We start from the raw sequence: 13,896 nt of genomic DNA on the forward strand, positions 1-13,896 counted from the left end.
TATTGATAAAATGTGGCAAACCATGTTTCCATTCAGAATATAATATCAGTAACAAACCTGAAAGGGTATTGTAAAAATAATGAGTCCTCTTAACGTGCACAAACTCTCTCTATGTATAAAATATCATTTCATATTTTACCATTGTAACATTTCAAGAATATGCATCAGAATCATAAGTAGAAGAGAAATTAAGGAAGCAAACACTAACCAAAATAAAGAGGCAAATGTATCTTAACTTTGTTTTCTTGATAGAGGGAATTTATTTTACTTCTAAGAAATAATATTAAACCATAAGTTTTTCTAAACATAGCAATGTTTAATACACTATCATTTACATAGTAGTTGCATTAGTATTCAGTATAAATATGCAATCAGAACAAGGGATAAGGAAGCAAAAAGAATTAGAGCATTTCAATTATAGTGTTGGCAAAGATGATTGAATATAATGTCAATTGTCAGAAGAAAATGCAAGGAGGAAGACGCTAAAAAGATGACTGAGATAATGAATGTAACCATAGTCTCAAGCAGAGTACTAATTATGAAGACGGTGTAGGATTGGGCAGTGTGTCCTTCTGATAGAGAAAGATTGGTATGAGTACGGACAGATCTGCTTTTTCTTTTAGCAATTCATGTTGATTTCAAGATTCTTCTCTAGCACCACATTTCAAATGCATTGATTTTTCTACTATATCCCTTGACCTCAAAAAAAAAAAACAAACCAATCAGCATTTGAAGATGCACAGCCAAGTGCCCCTTAGAAGCAGGGTGGCAAAATTTCATTTTGAACAATTTGGACATATTGTCAGGAGAGTTCAGTCCCTGGAGAAGATCATCATGCTTGGTCACGTGGAAGGACAATGAAAAAGAGGAAGACAATCAATGCAATGGATTGACACAGTGGCTGCATCAATGGGATAAGGCCTAGGAATTATTGTCAAGATGGCAGAGGACTGGGTAGGGTTTCATATTGTTGTGCACAGGGTCACTATGGGTTGGAGCTGGCTTGATGGCACCAAACAATAACATTAATAAGGAACCAGTTGACCTAAAAAATAATTATTATTTTAATAGAAGTGTTTGTAATTTAAATTTAGCTTTTGAAACTAATGGAAAGGACAGGAAGGCACAATTAATTTATCTTACGAAGAGCATTTTTGCCTTGTAAAATCTTAACTAATAACCAACTTCAGATGTTATTTTTCTCACTGTTAGTATTACTTTAAATATAAGATTAGTAGCCATTTTGGTTATAATGACTAAATCTTTAAACTGCTAATGAAAAAACAGGCTATGTTGGCAGCTTGGACCCATCCAGCAGCTACACAGCATAAAATCTAGCAATCTGTTTCATTAAAGTTTACAGACAGGAAAGTTCTAAAATTATGAAAACATTCTGAGGCATTTCGACATTTTCACAAGAGTTCTGAGTCAAAACTGACTCCATGACAACTCTAAATCATAAGATATTGTTAGATTTTATGTCTTATGCCATAATGAAGTCAAACAATGCTAACACAGCTTATCTGTTATTAAATTCTATAGATATTCATGACCACCTTGTTAATACTTTCTCACTAACTCTACAGAGGGTATCATAGTCTGTGGTGTTTATAAGATCAGTATGCCAGGTTATTTTTTTCATGGACTGATTGAAAGTTTAGAAGAGAGACCTTTTGGTTATTAGTCTACCAGGTAAATATTCAGCCACAAAGACTCCTTTTAATTCTATATTTTAAAGATAATATATGGTGATAAATATTTAGCAGGATATACAAGGTTGTAGCAGTGAAGTACCGTAATGTCTATTTATTTTAAGGAAAAACAAAATCAAGTATTTGCTATTATTTCATTCCTAGCAATAAATTCAAGGATTCTTAATTACAATCTAAGCGTTCAAAGTTAGGAAGGGAAGAGGACTTAACTATGAACCATTGTCAGCTCTTACAATCAAAGTAGGATTGTATTTATATAATGATAATTTTCCTGAATGAAGTGAGTGTTCTTCTCATAACTTTCCAGATAGCCTCCTTTATCTGCTTGTTCCTAAGAGTGTAGATGACAGGATTCAGGAAGGGAGGGACTACAGAGTAAAACACAGATATGACCATGTCCTGAATCAGAGGGGATTTGGAGGTTGGCTTCAGATACACAGCAGAACCAGAGCCCAGGAAAATTATGACTATGAGAATGTGCGGGACACAGGTAGAAAAGGCCTTTCTTCGTTCTGCTCTGGTTGGAAACTTGAGCACAGTAGAAAATATGTGACTATAAGACATGATGATGAAGGAAAAGCAGCCCCCAACTGATATTGTTGCAGAGACAAAAATTGTAATTTCATTGGATAAGGTATCAGAGCAGGAGAGCTTCAGCAGAGAGGGGATATCACAGAAAAACTGATGAACCACATTAGAACGACAGAAGGACAAATGGAATGTGTTCCCAGTGTGCACACCTGCGTAGACCGTACCACTGAGCACAGAGGCCAATGTCATTTGGACACAGACACGAGGGGTCATGATCACATGGTAGTGGAGGGGCTGGCAGATGGCCACGTAGCGGTCACGGGCCATGAAGGTGAGCAGCAGCAACTCTGCATAAGCACATAAAAGCACAAGGAAAATCTGAGCTGCACATCCTACCACGGAAATCACCCTGTTGTTTAGCAGGAAGATGACACACGCCTTGGGTACAGTCACAGAAATGTAGCACATGTCCAAGACAGAGAGATTCAGGACAAAGAAATACATGGGGGTATGAAGTTTTTGGTCAACAGTGATCACTGTGACAATGAGAAGATTCCCTGTGAGAGTCGCCAAGTACATTAGTAAAAATAACATTGTGTGCAAGACTCTCAACTCCCACACATCAGAAAATCCTGTAAGTAGAAATTCAGTCACTTTTGTTGAGTTAGGCATTTTAGTATAATTACTTTAAGATCTTCAGAGACACATTTATAAATACCCTAAAAAATAAAAGAAGAAGAATCAAAGGAGGAAAGATAGTACACACACATTCATTGACCCCATTTATCCATCATTTTTCCTATATCTGCCATTTCTTAGTATAAAATACCATGATATTAACCCACTTTCCTTTAGTATTTCTCCTTGTATAAATTATTTCTGAATTTTACCTAAGTAAGCTTGTATCATGTTTCATTTTCATTTCTATCACTTATGTGCATGTAATATTGAGAGTCAAAGCTTACCCAGAAGATTGATTGTATCAGAATGAATAAGTTCTATGTATGAATATTATTATTAAAACACATTTTTTATGTACTTAGTTGGTGACCAAAAATAATCCATCAAGAGAGACTACATTTTTATCTGAATATCTCAATTTTTTATGAGTCATTTTATTTCATTACTGCCTACTGAGGAAATACATTATTTTTATATCTCTGTTTCCACCTCCATTTTCTAGCAAAAATATTTGTTTAATTTGCAAAGTCCTCTGAGGGATTATATTTTCTGATAATCTTTTTCTACTGGAAACATAGATTTGTTCCTATTAATAGCTAAGAATTTATTTCGACAACTTATTTTTTCTATCTTCTTTTTAAAAATGTTTTATTACATAATAAATGGCCATTTTTATCTTGTTTAACCTAGATACTATAATAAGCCAAGTGAATCATAATTACATCAGATTTTATTTATGTAGGTTATCATGTACTTTGCATTATTCACGTATTCTACAATGTAATAATTATTGTAGTTCTGCAATTTAGAATATTATATCCACATGCTAATATGAAATATCAGTACTATGAAAAGACCAAATAAATGAGTCTACTAATTGATGAAGATATATGTGTAACAGCACCCAGTCAGTTTTGTCTGCTCCAAGGACAGATTATTTCATGGTGCTGTTTCTCTAGCACGAGGTAGGAATGTAACAGCTCTCCTGTTTCCCAACAGGACGTTATTTTCCTTGGGGCTTATTCATCTGTTTTCCATCCATTCCAGCTGTCTGAGGATGACAGGGTCCACAAATGCCTGTTTTGAGGGCCACTATTATATTTCAATGATCCAGAACTGGAAGATTATTGTATTCTTTTCCTATTAATTGCTTACTTAAAACACATTCCTTTGGGGACGTTACTGAAAGGTAGGTGTATTTATATTTAACATGTTTTTTACCTTAAATATATACTTAAATATTTTATCATTTAAATATATTACAAAATAATTACCTTACCTTAAAATGTGATTCATGTATTTTTTTATTAAGTGTTTCATCAATTCAGGTATTCGTATATTTCACTCCAATTAATCTCCCCTAGCCTATAAGTTGCAAATAGTACATATTTTAATACTTTATTGAACTGTAAAAAAATAAATATTATCTGTGGTAACTAATATTTGTTCAACTCTACTCAAGGCTGACTAAGATGAAGTGCATTGAATACTCTATTTTGTATGCCAAAAAAAGACTGCCATTTTGTTGATTTCAGCACTATAGTGACCTATACTGACTCTGTAGGTTAAAGTAGAATAGTTTTTGTCCGTTACAGAGGCTACTGAATTTTAAGAGAGCAGAAAGCCTCTTTTTTTCCTTGGGTACAAGTGTGACTTTTGAGCTGCTGACCTGTGCTTAGCACCCCAGTGCTAGCCAATGATGCTGCCAAGGTTCCCTGTATTTTATATAGAACACTTATATTTCCCCTAAATTTAATAAGATCCTTTTAAATGTTATTCTAAATTCCTTTTGCTCTTCTTATTGTTTTATATACAAATCCTGATGCTTTAGTGCTTATTATTAGGACTGTAAAATGAATTTGTTTGAATATGACTGAATCCTAGGTACCTCATTTATGCCATTTTCCAGACTATTGATATTAATAAGAAGTGCTTAAAATGACTTCCATTATAGTCAATGACAGACTTAAACTGCCATATTATAAATCTGCAATGTGCTTTAGCATTTTGATCATATAGTGAAAAACTTTCATAAACACCAATAATTTTTAGGTTTCCAGCATGAGTTTTATATGATTCTCTAGTAGAGTTGAATTTCATCACCCTTCAGGAAAGATATATTTTGTATTCTGACTTTCACTTATTTAATATGTAGTCACAGAAATATTTGAAATCCATAGTACCCTTTTTCTATAAAAATTTAACAACACATTATAAAGTTTATATTTGTCAAATATTTCAAATATACCTCAAATTCAAAACTTTGCTATGTTGAAAAAAGTCAATAAGAATTAATAGTGACTGACAAAAAGATTAACCATGTGTGTATTTTGCACTAAACATTTACTTATTTTGTATCTTATAAAGTAAAAACTAAAACAAAACACACAGTCAAAATCATGGCCACGACGTCAATTCACACTCAGCAACCTTATAGGGCAGCGTAGAACTGCTTCTGTGTGTTTCTGAGACTCTTTATGAGAGCAGAAAGTCGGACCTTTCTCCCACAGAGTGCTTGATGCTTTCTAATTGCTGATCTTTGGATCGCTAGACAATGTGCACCTAAAGCCACTGTTGTTTCGTAAGGCGCTTGGACTGGCTGTGATGCATAGGGACCCTAAGCAATATGGAGCGAAACATTGCCTTGTCCTGCGCCATCCTCACATCCTAGCTTTTGCCCATTGTTGCAGCTACAGTGAAGCATATAGACAGTACTGACTAAATTCTAATAAGTAAACCAAAAGTAAATATAAAGAAGAACACTCTGCTTTTTCTAGTGTACTCATTTGTTTTTAAAATGAACACAACAATATAAATTATTCTGTAATGGTATGAGTAGAGTTTGAGTAGCTTAAAATATTTCTTCAGCTGCATATTTGCAGGTAGATTGGATACATTAGGCAATGGAGAACTTTTCATAGGAGATTAGAGAATAACATTATTCTCTCATCCCTCAAAATATAAAATGAGAGAGTTCTTGACTTTTATAGAAAAATGTATGAGAGATTCTTTTAAGATCCAAAATCATAAGATATATTTTGCTCATGGATGAATTTTTCCATTACTTACACATCCATTAATCCATTTATACTTTCCTAAAATTTCCAAAATATTGTAAGATTAATTATGTGCAACTAATGATTTGGAAGAGGTTTTGACGGGATCTCTGTAAATATAATTATGACCAAATGCTGATATTTCAAGTAATAAGATGTCAGAAAGTACAAGAATTATAGTTTAAGTCAAAGAAACAGTGTGCATAAAGTTTACATGTATGTCAGGTAATCAGAGTCACTTTGTTGAAAGAAAATTTCATATTTAGTAAATGAAAAATATTTTAAATTATTAGTTAAATATTAACACTACCAAATGTTTTTATTAAAACAAAATATATTTGAGTAAATATTTTAGTATACATTTAAACTATACAAGCTAAGCAGTGAAGATGTAGGCTGTATAGAGATTATTTCTGTCAAGTTTTCTAGCATCAGCAAAGTACAATGCTGTTTCCTACTCCCTTTGAGTTTTTATGAACAGCTATTAATTCTACTATAATGATTGGGATTCTTTTAAAATAGATTTAATATAAATAGTTCAGGCATGTGAGTATATTTCTATCTAGATTTTCTATTTTTATCTCATTTACAGTGTCCCTGTATGAAATACAGAACTGAACAAATAGTAAATGAAATCCATTATACAGATAGTAACAATGAGGAAGAAGAGAAAAAAATTAAATTGATAAGCACAAATACTCACAAGATGTTATTTTATACGGTGGGTAGATAATTGGGGATTTCTGGTAAGGATACAATGTTTGAAGTGAAGACAGAGATGAGGAGGCATATTTTTCGCAATTACTGAGGCGCTTCCAGGACTCATTCAGTTCTCTCACAAGTACCTCTGTTTCCAGGTATATCTAAGGACACGAGGAGGCTGATGGCACCAGAAACCCCCTGGGAGCAGATCCCTTGGCATTCAAAGAGAGTCGCTTCCCAAGGAGTCATTTGAAGAAGATAATTGACTCTACATGGACAGTGACCTGGGCCCTAAGTGTGGACTCAACTGTTATGTCTCAAGGTATTTGTAATGTAGTAATAGAAATGACCATTTAAAAATTATGATTGAAATGATGAGATAAACACACTCAAACCTCTCAGTTATTCTAATATCTCCTGTAGTCCTAGAGTAGAATTTTGTGGATTGTAAATATATGATCACAAAAGGAAAAGCCAAGGTCCCTATTGCTGATTTGATTACATTGTTGTGCTTGTGAGGTGCCCTCAAGTCGGTTCTGGGGCAGAGTGACCTCAGTCACAAGAGAAAAATGCACTGCCTGCTCTTCAACCTCCCTCCCCATTGCTTTTATGCTGTAGTCCCTGGTTGCAGCCAAGGTGTTAGTGCACCTCCTGGAGAAACTTCCTCTCGTCCCTCTACTTGACCTAACACCACACCTTTCCCAGGCTTCAGACTCCTGACAGTAGACCCAAAGCATGTAAATGAAGTCTTGTCATCCTTGTCTGTAAGGAGCACTCTGGTGTTACTTCTTCCAGTACACATCTGTATGTCCCTTTACCAGTACTTGTACTTTTAATAATTTATCCAACTCCACAATTTTATGTGATTCTTTTTCAATCTTTTCATTCACTGTCTAACTTTCACATATAAATGAGTTACTGGAAAATACCAACACTTGGGTCAGGTGAACCTTAGTCCTCAAAAGATCATCCTTGTTTTCCGTACTTGAGAGATGTCTGGTGTAACAGCTATAGGCAATGGAAAACAACTTTGGATCTGATTGCTGCTTCCATGTACATTGATTGTGGATCCAAGCAAGAAAAATGTCCTCAACAACTTCAGCACTTGCTGCATTTATCATGATCACATTATCTATTGCTCCAATATAAGGGCTTTTGTCTTATTTATGTAATGAATTGTCATCCATACTGGGAAATATTAATTGCACAATACAAGCTATAGTATATGTACTTGCACTTAAAATATATTGATTTTTTTTTAAATTTGCAAAACAACCAAGTAAACTAATTTAAAGATTAAAAACAAATCTTAATAGAAATTTAGAAGGTATACAGGGGATACATAAGTGGATAAAATATTCTTAATACATTATGTTTTTTGTTCTTTTTGGTTTTTTAAATTTATTTGGCGCTTATACAACTGTTATCAAAATCCATACATACATCAATTGAGTAAAGCACCCTTATACATTTGTTGCCCTCATCATTCTCAAAATTCAACTTCTGCTTGGGTTACTGGAATCAGCTCATTTTCATTTTTTCCCTCCCCCTCTCTCCCCTCCCCCTCCCTCATGGACCCTTTATAATTTATAAATGAATATTTTATCTTATCTTATACTGCCCGGCGTCTCCTTCACCCACTTTCCTATTGCCCATCCCCCAGATAGGAAGTTTTATGTAAATCCCAAGATTGGTTCCCCATTCCATCCCCCCTTCCCTCCTGGTATGGCCACTCTCTCCATTGGTCCTGAAGGCTTCATCTGTCCTAGAATCCCTGTATTTCCTTATACCAACTGTACTGCTGTGCATCCTCTGGTCTAACCAGGTTTGAAAGGTCCAATTGGGATCATGATAATTGACAGAGAGGAAGCATTTAAGAACTAAAGGAAGGTTGTGAATTTCATTATTACTACACTGAACCCTGAGTCACTCATCTCTTCCCCACTGCCCCTCTGCAAGGGATGTCCAGTTGTCTACAGATGGGCATTGGGTTTCCATCATACACTCGGCTGGCTCATTCAGGGTGATGTAATTCCCCCCCCCACCTTTGTTGCCTGAAACCTGATCCCCTCAGCCCTTCACGATCACACATGTTGGTGTGCTGCTTCCATGTGTGCTTTGTTGCTTCTGGGCTAGATCGCCATTTGTTTACTTTCAAACTTTTAAGTCACCAGACACTATATCTCTCAGTAGCTGGGCACCATCAGTCTTCTTCACCACACTTACTTATGCACACATTCGTCTTATGCGTTTATGTGGGGAAGGTGATCACACAATGATGGTTTTTGTTCTTTGGTGTCTGCTATCTGATCCTTTCAACACCTCATGTTCACTTAGTCTTGTGTGCTTCTTCACTGTGAGCTTTGTTGCTTTCCAGCTAGATGACCTCTCATTTGTGTTCAAGCCTTTGAGACCCCAGATGCTATATCTTTTTGATAGCCTATGTCTTAAGGAAAATGCAAATGAAGATATTGATAGAACCTATATAATTAATGTGTAAATTGAAATTCACTGACAACACTCACATGTGAAGGGTACAGAGAAATAGATGTTGTCATTCATTTTTTGAGGAAATGAATAATTCATTCATGACTTTTGTAAAAAAAATTGATAATATAAAGCTGCAGTTCTCAACCTTCAGGTGGTGACCACTTTGGGGAATGAATGACCCTTTAACATAGGTCACCCGATTCATAACAGTAGCAAAATTACAGTTATGAAGTAGCATTAAAATGATTTTATTGTTGGGGGATTACCATAGATGAGGAACTGAATTAAAGGGTTGCAGCATTAGGAAGATTGAGAACCACTGGTATAAAGCTAAATGCACTTTTATTCTATACTCTAGCAAACAAACATAGATCCAAGTACTTATTCAATAGATGTAGGAACACACAACTTCATAAAAAAGCTGCAACAGATATTTACTTCAGCTCTGCTCAATTTTCATTGTCATCAAGGCAATTTTAATTTTATACCTTCATTCAGATTGCTCCAAAGTAGAAGTACTGAAGACATTTTCCAAAAATCACTGGATGAATAAAATGAAGTATATGTTTGTAATGTAATATTATTTTAATAATGAAGAAGAATGTGAATCCACAAACAAAAGCAAAATAGCCTGAATTGCCTATTGATAAATGGAAGAAACCAGCTTGCTAAGCTACATGTGTATGACCCTGACTGTAGGACAATCTGGTAAAAAGAGAGAAGTATAAAGAATGAAAAATTAATGATTTCTCAGGGGATCATAAGAAGAGGAGGGGTGAACAAGTAGTACAATGAAACTATTCTCTTTTATAATGTGGATATTTTAATATTGGATACATGACTTTATGCATTTTCAAAAGCCCTCATTTTAACAAGTATGGAACCATGATTTTGCAATGACTTTAGTTAATAAAAATCTGTCATGAATTGTGTTAGTCGGGGTAGTCTAGAGAAACAAACACATGGACACGTATGTGTATAAGAAAGAGTGTTATATGTAAGAGCAGTTGAATATTGAGAAAACAACCCAGCCCAGTCATAATCAATCCATAAATCTGATATTAACCCATACGTCTGACACTGATCTATAAAATCCTCTTCAGACTCATGAAGCATATGCAATGACACTGAATATAGAAAGATCACAGGCAGTGGGGGGTAAGTCTTGTGGATCCAGTGGTGTTGTAAGCTTTTCAGTACTGGCAAAAGTCTCCTCTTGGCGTCTGCAACTCAGGTCGCTAGAATTGTTCCATGGGTCTTGTCAATAGAATGTCTCTCAGCGAGTGAGCAGAGCGAGTGCCTCCTGCTCCAAGGAGGAAATACAGGAGTTCCCAGAATCCTTAGGAGAAGGCCAGGCCCACAGAGAGACGTCATTTACTAGGACCTGATTGACCCAAAAGACTCCACCCCTTCACTCTTGATCCTCTCAAATCCCTAATTGACACCATATTATGTAACTATCAGAGTAATGGTCCATCAGTTATAACATATGTACCACACTAATTGCAAGTTGTTAATAACAGATGAAGATGTTAATGGGGTAAGGGTTGAAATGGAGACACTTGCTACTATTTGCTTTATTTTTAATAAATCTAAAACTTTTCTAATATTTAGAGTCACTCAACATACTTTTAATCTCTATTATATATTTTGTCAAAGGCCACACTTTTGTGGCATTGTGTTTTGTCAAGTTTTTTATTGGGTTTTTAATCATGCCATAATATTCCCATCTAGAGTGTTTGAAATCTAATTTTCTTATTCTTTTAGTGTGGTATAGATTATTGTAGACTATTTTATAGTTTAACATATACATCTATAAATAAACAATAAAGCTGTATTGTTTTTAAAAAACCGATCGCCCCCAAACTCTGTATCATGAAGTGACCACTCTGTATTTAGAGAACCATCACAGAAAATGCATTTATTAGAATTACTAAGCCAAAAAAATCCAACAAGCAAAAAACTCCTCACATATCTGAAGGGTTTGATTAAATATTGTTGTAGATTTCATGTATTGAGATTGGCTGTGTAAACATACATAGTATTTAAAAAATATGAATAATAATCCTTGCAGATTATTTTAATCCCTAAATACAAATTGTGGTTTTAAAAACAGAGGAGACCGAGTAAAATTGACATAGACTTGGAGCCTTTGGTAACAAAAATTTCATCTCAAGCAAACAAATAACACACAAATAAGTAAACAAAGAAGAAGTAAGAAACACAAGACCATACAAATCAACATGCATGATTGTCTGGTAAAATATGTTTTATTAATTGAAAGAAGCTAATCTCAAATATGATATATTAGTATATTAAAAATAACCAGAGATTTTAATCAGGAAGAGACTGGTAACAAATGTATCATTGCTAGATGAATTGATCAGGTTATCAGTAACACTTCTAAAACTCATAAAACAGTGCAGTGTACTGACCCAAAGTTGTTACATCTTCATATTTTAACAGAGAAAATGTTGTAAGCATAACAGTACTCTATGAAAGCTTCCACTCCTGAATTACAATCTCTCAACTCTAGGGGAGAGGAAGATAACATTGATAGAAATTCAAAGACAATTGCAATCAAATATGACCATGATACTGCAGGTAGAAAATTCCACAATGTGAACAATATCATAATAGAACTTCAAATCTGGGCTATTCAAATCTACAGCTACAGCTCAATTCTTTTCTTAAATTACATTGTGACTATTTATCAGACAGTGATCTCTGCTTTGATTCCCCCACGCATTTATCTGTAGTATTACAAGAGAAAATTTGTAATAGGTGGGTTTCCTTTGTTTCTGTTTCATTCTTCTGTTACCTACAATTTTTTATACATTTTAATAATTGTAAAATGAGAATAACATTTGTATGCACACGTTAACAAAAGGGTAATTAACTTAAATTTCTGAATTAGAAATGAAGAAAGTCTTGGCTTAAAAACAGCAACAAAAGCAGTATGGGATTTATATAGATATAAATTATAGTGTTGTAACATTTGTTTGAAGACCAAAACAATGAATATATTTTAACGGTTATCTGAGTATTATAAATATATAATTTTATATAAAATCAATGCTGTACTGAGAACTCTTCTGAAATGAGACCTGCTTTCATTCTCTCAATATTTTTCTCCCACATTGGGAGTTGTGTGCCTGGGAATAATCATTGTCAGAATTGCTGAAGTATGTAGTCCTCCCAAAGTCTGGGGTCATAATGTCCCATTCTGTGATCAACAGCTGTACCACTCAAATGGTCAAATCTATAATTTCCATAAAATATTATGAACTTAGGTACTGGGATTCATTACCTTGTCTGGCTACACCTGTAGAGAAGAAAAGAGCAATACATTATCATCACAAAGTTGCATAGTCCATCTTTTGTGAAACATTCCTTTATTATATTTTCATTTGTGCTTGACCATTATACGTGAAATAATTCTAAATGTGTTTTGCTATTGCTTTTTGTTTGGAGTTGTCAAGGATTTTGTTTTATTTGCATCTATAATCATTGCCCATGGAAATAGCCAAGAGATCAAAAGACACATTGCATTGGGGAAGTTTGTCTCACAAGACCATTTTGTTGCTCTAGTTTGGTGCCGTCGCATTGGTTCTGACTCATAAAGGTGTTGTTCACAAAAGAACAGACCTCTGGGCCTGCTCCATCTTCACAATTGTTCCTATGTCTGAGTTCACTGCTGCAGCACTGCGCTAATCCGTCTCACTGAGCACCTTCCTCAGTGTTGCTGCCCCTCCACTTTACCTAGCGTGGTGTCCTTCTCCAGGCACTGTTTTCTCCTGACAATATGTTCAAAAAGTGTAGCAGTAAATCTTAGCATCCTTGCCTCTCTGGAGCAGTCTGGCTCTGCTTCTTCCAATACAGATCACTTTGTCCTTTTAGCTGTCTCTGATACCTTCTGTATTTCAATACTTAAAAAAGGTCTTGTGCAGCAAATGAACCCTGTGTAATGAGTCTTTGATCTCTTGACTGATGCTTCCAGAAACATTGATTGTGGATCCAAGAAAGACAAAATTCTTGTTAATATCAAACCACTTACACTGTTGTTACCTATTGTCCAGTTTTGAGTATTTGGGTCTTTTTGGGTCTTCTTTGCATTGACAGCAAACCATGCCGATGGCCACAATCCTTTATCTTCTTCAGCAAGTGCTTCAAGTCCCCACTTTCAGCAAGTAAGGTTGTGTCAACTGCATAACACAGGTTGTTAACAAGCCCAGATGCTACATTCTCCTTCACAGAAACCAGTTTCTCTGATGATTTCCTCAGCAGACAAAGTATAGTGAGAGGATACAACCCTGACGTGCACCTATCCTGATCTCACACTATGCAGCCTTCCCTTGTTCTGTTCACGCAGTTGCTTCTTGACTCATGTCCAAGTTCTACATGAGCACAATGAAGTGTTCTCGATGTCCGTTTTTTTCTCTAGGTTGTCCATAGTGTGTGAAGATTCCTACAGTTGAATACCTTGATAGGGTCAATAAAACACAAGTAGATATCTTTCTGGCATTCACTGCTTTCAGATAAGATCCATCAAACATCAGCAATGATATTCCTTGTTCATGATCTCTTTTGAATCTGGCCTGAATTTCTGGCAATTCCCTTTCAACATACTGCTGCAAACATTGTTGGATAATCTTGAGCAAAATTTTATGTGTGTGGTCTCAGTGATATTTTCCTATAGTTTGAGAATTTTTAGATGACCATTC

The 13,896-nt window shown here is 35.0% G+C and overlaps 1 protein-coding gene across 1 annotated transcript; it reads right to left on the reverse strand.

The window, feature by feature from the left end:
• Positions 1 to 1,964: 1,964 nt before the first annotated feature.
• On the reverse strand, positions 1,965 to 2,915 carry LOC142440376 (olfactory receptor 14C36-like). Its single transcript, XM_075542831.1, has one exon. The coding sequence runs from the start codon at positions 2,913 to 2,915 to the stop codon at positions 1,965 to 1,967; it is 951 nt and encodes a 316-aa protein (XP_075398946.1).
• Between the last annotated feature and the right edge of the window lie 10,981 nt (positions 2,916 to 13,896).

Source organism: Tenrec ecaudatus, chromosome 2 (assembly GCF_050624435.1).
Source record: "Tenrec ecaudatus isolate mTenEca1 chromosome 2, mTenEca1.hap1, whole genome shotgun sequence".
NCBI classification, from domain to species: domain Eukaryota; kingdom Metazoa; phylum Chordata; class Mammalia; order Afrosoricida; family Tenrecidae; genus Tenrec; species Tenrec ecaudatus.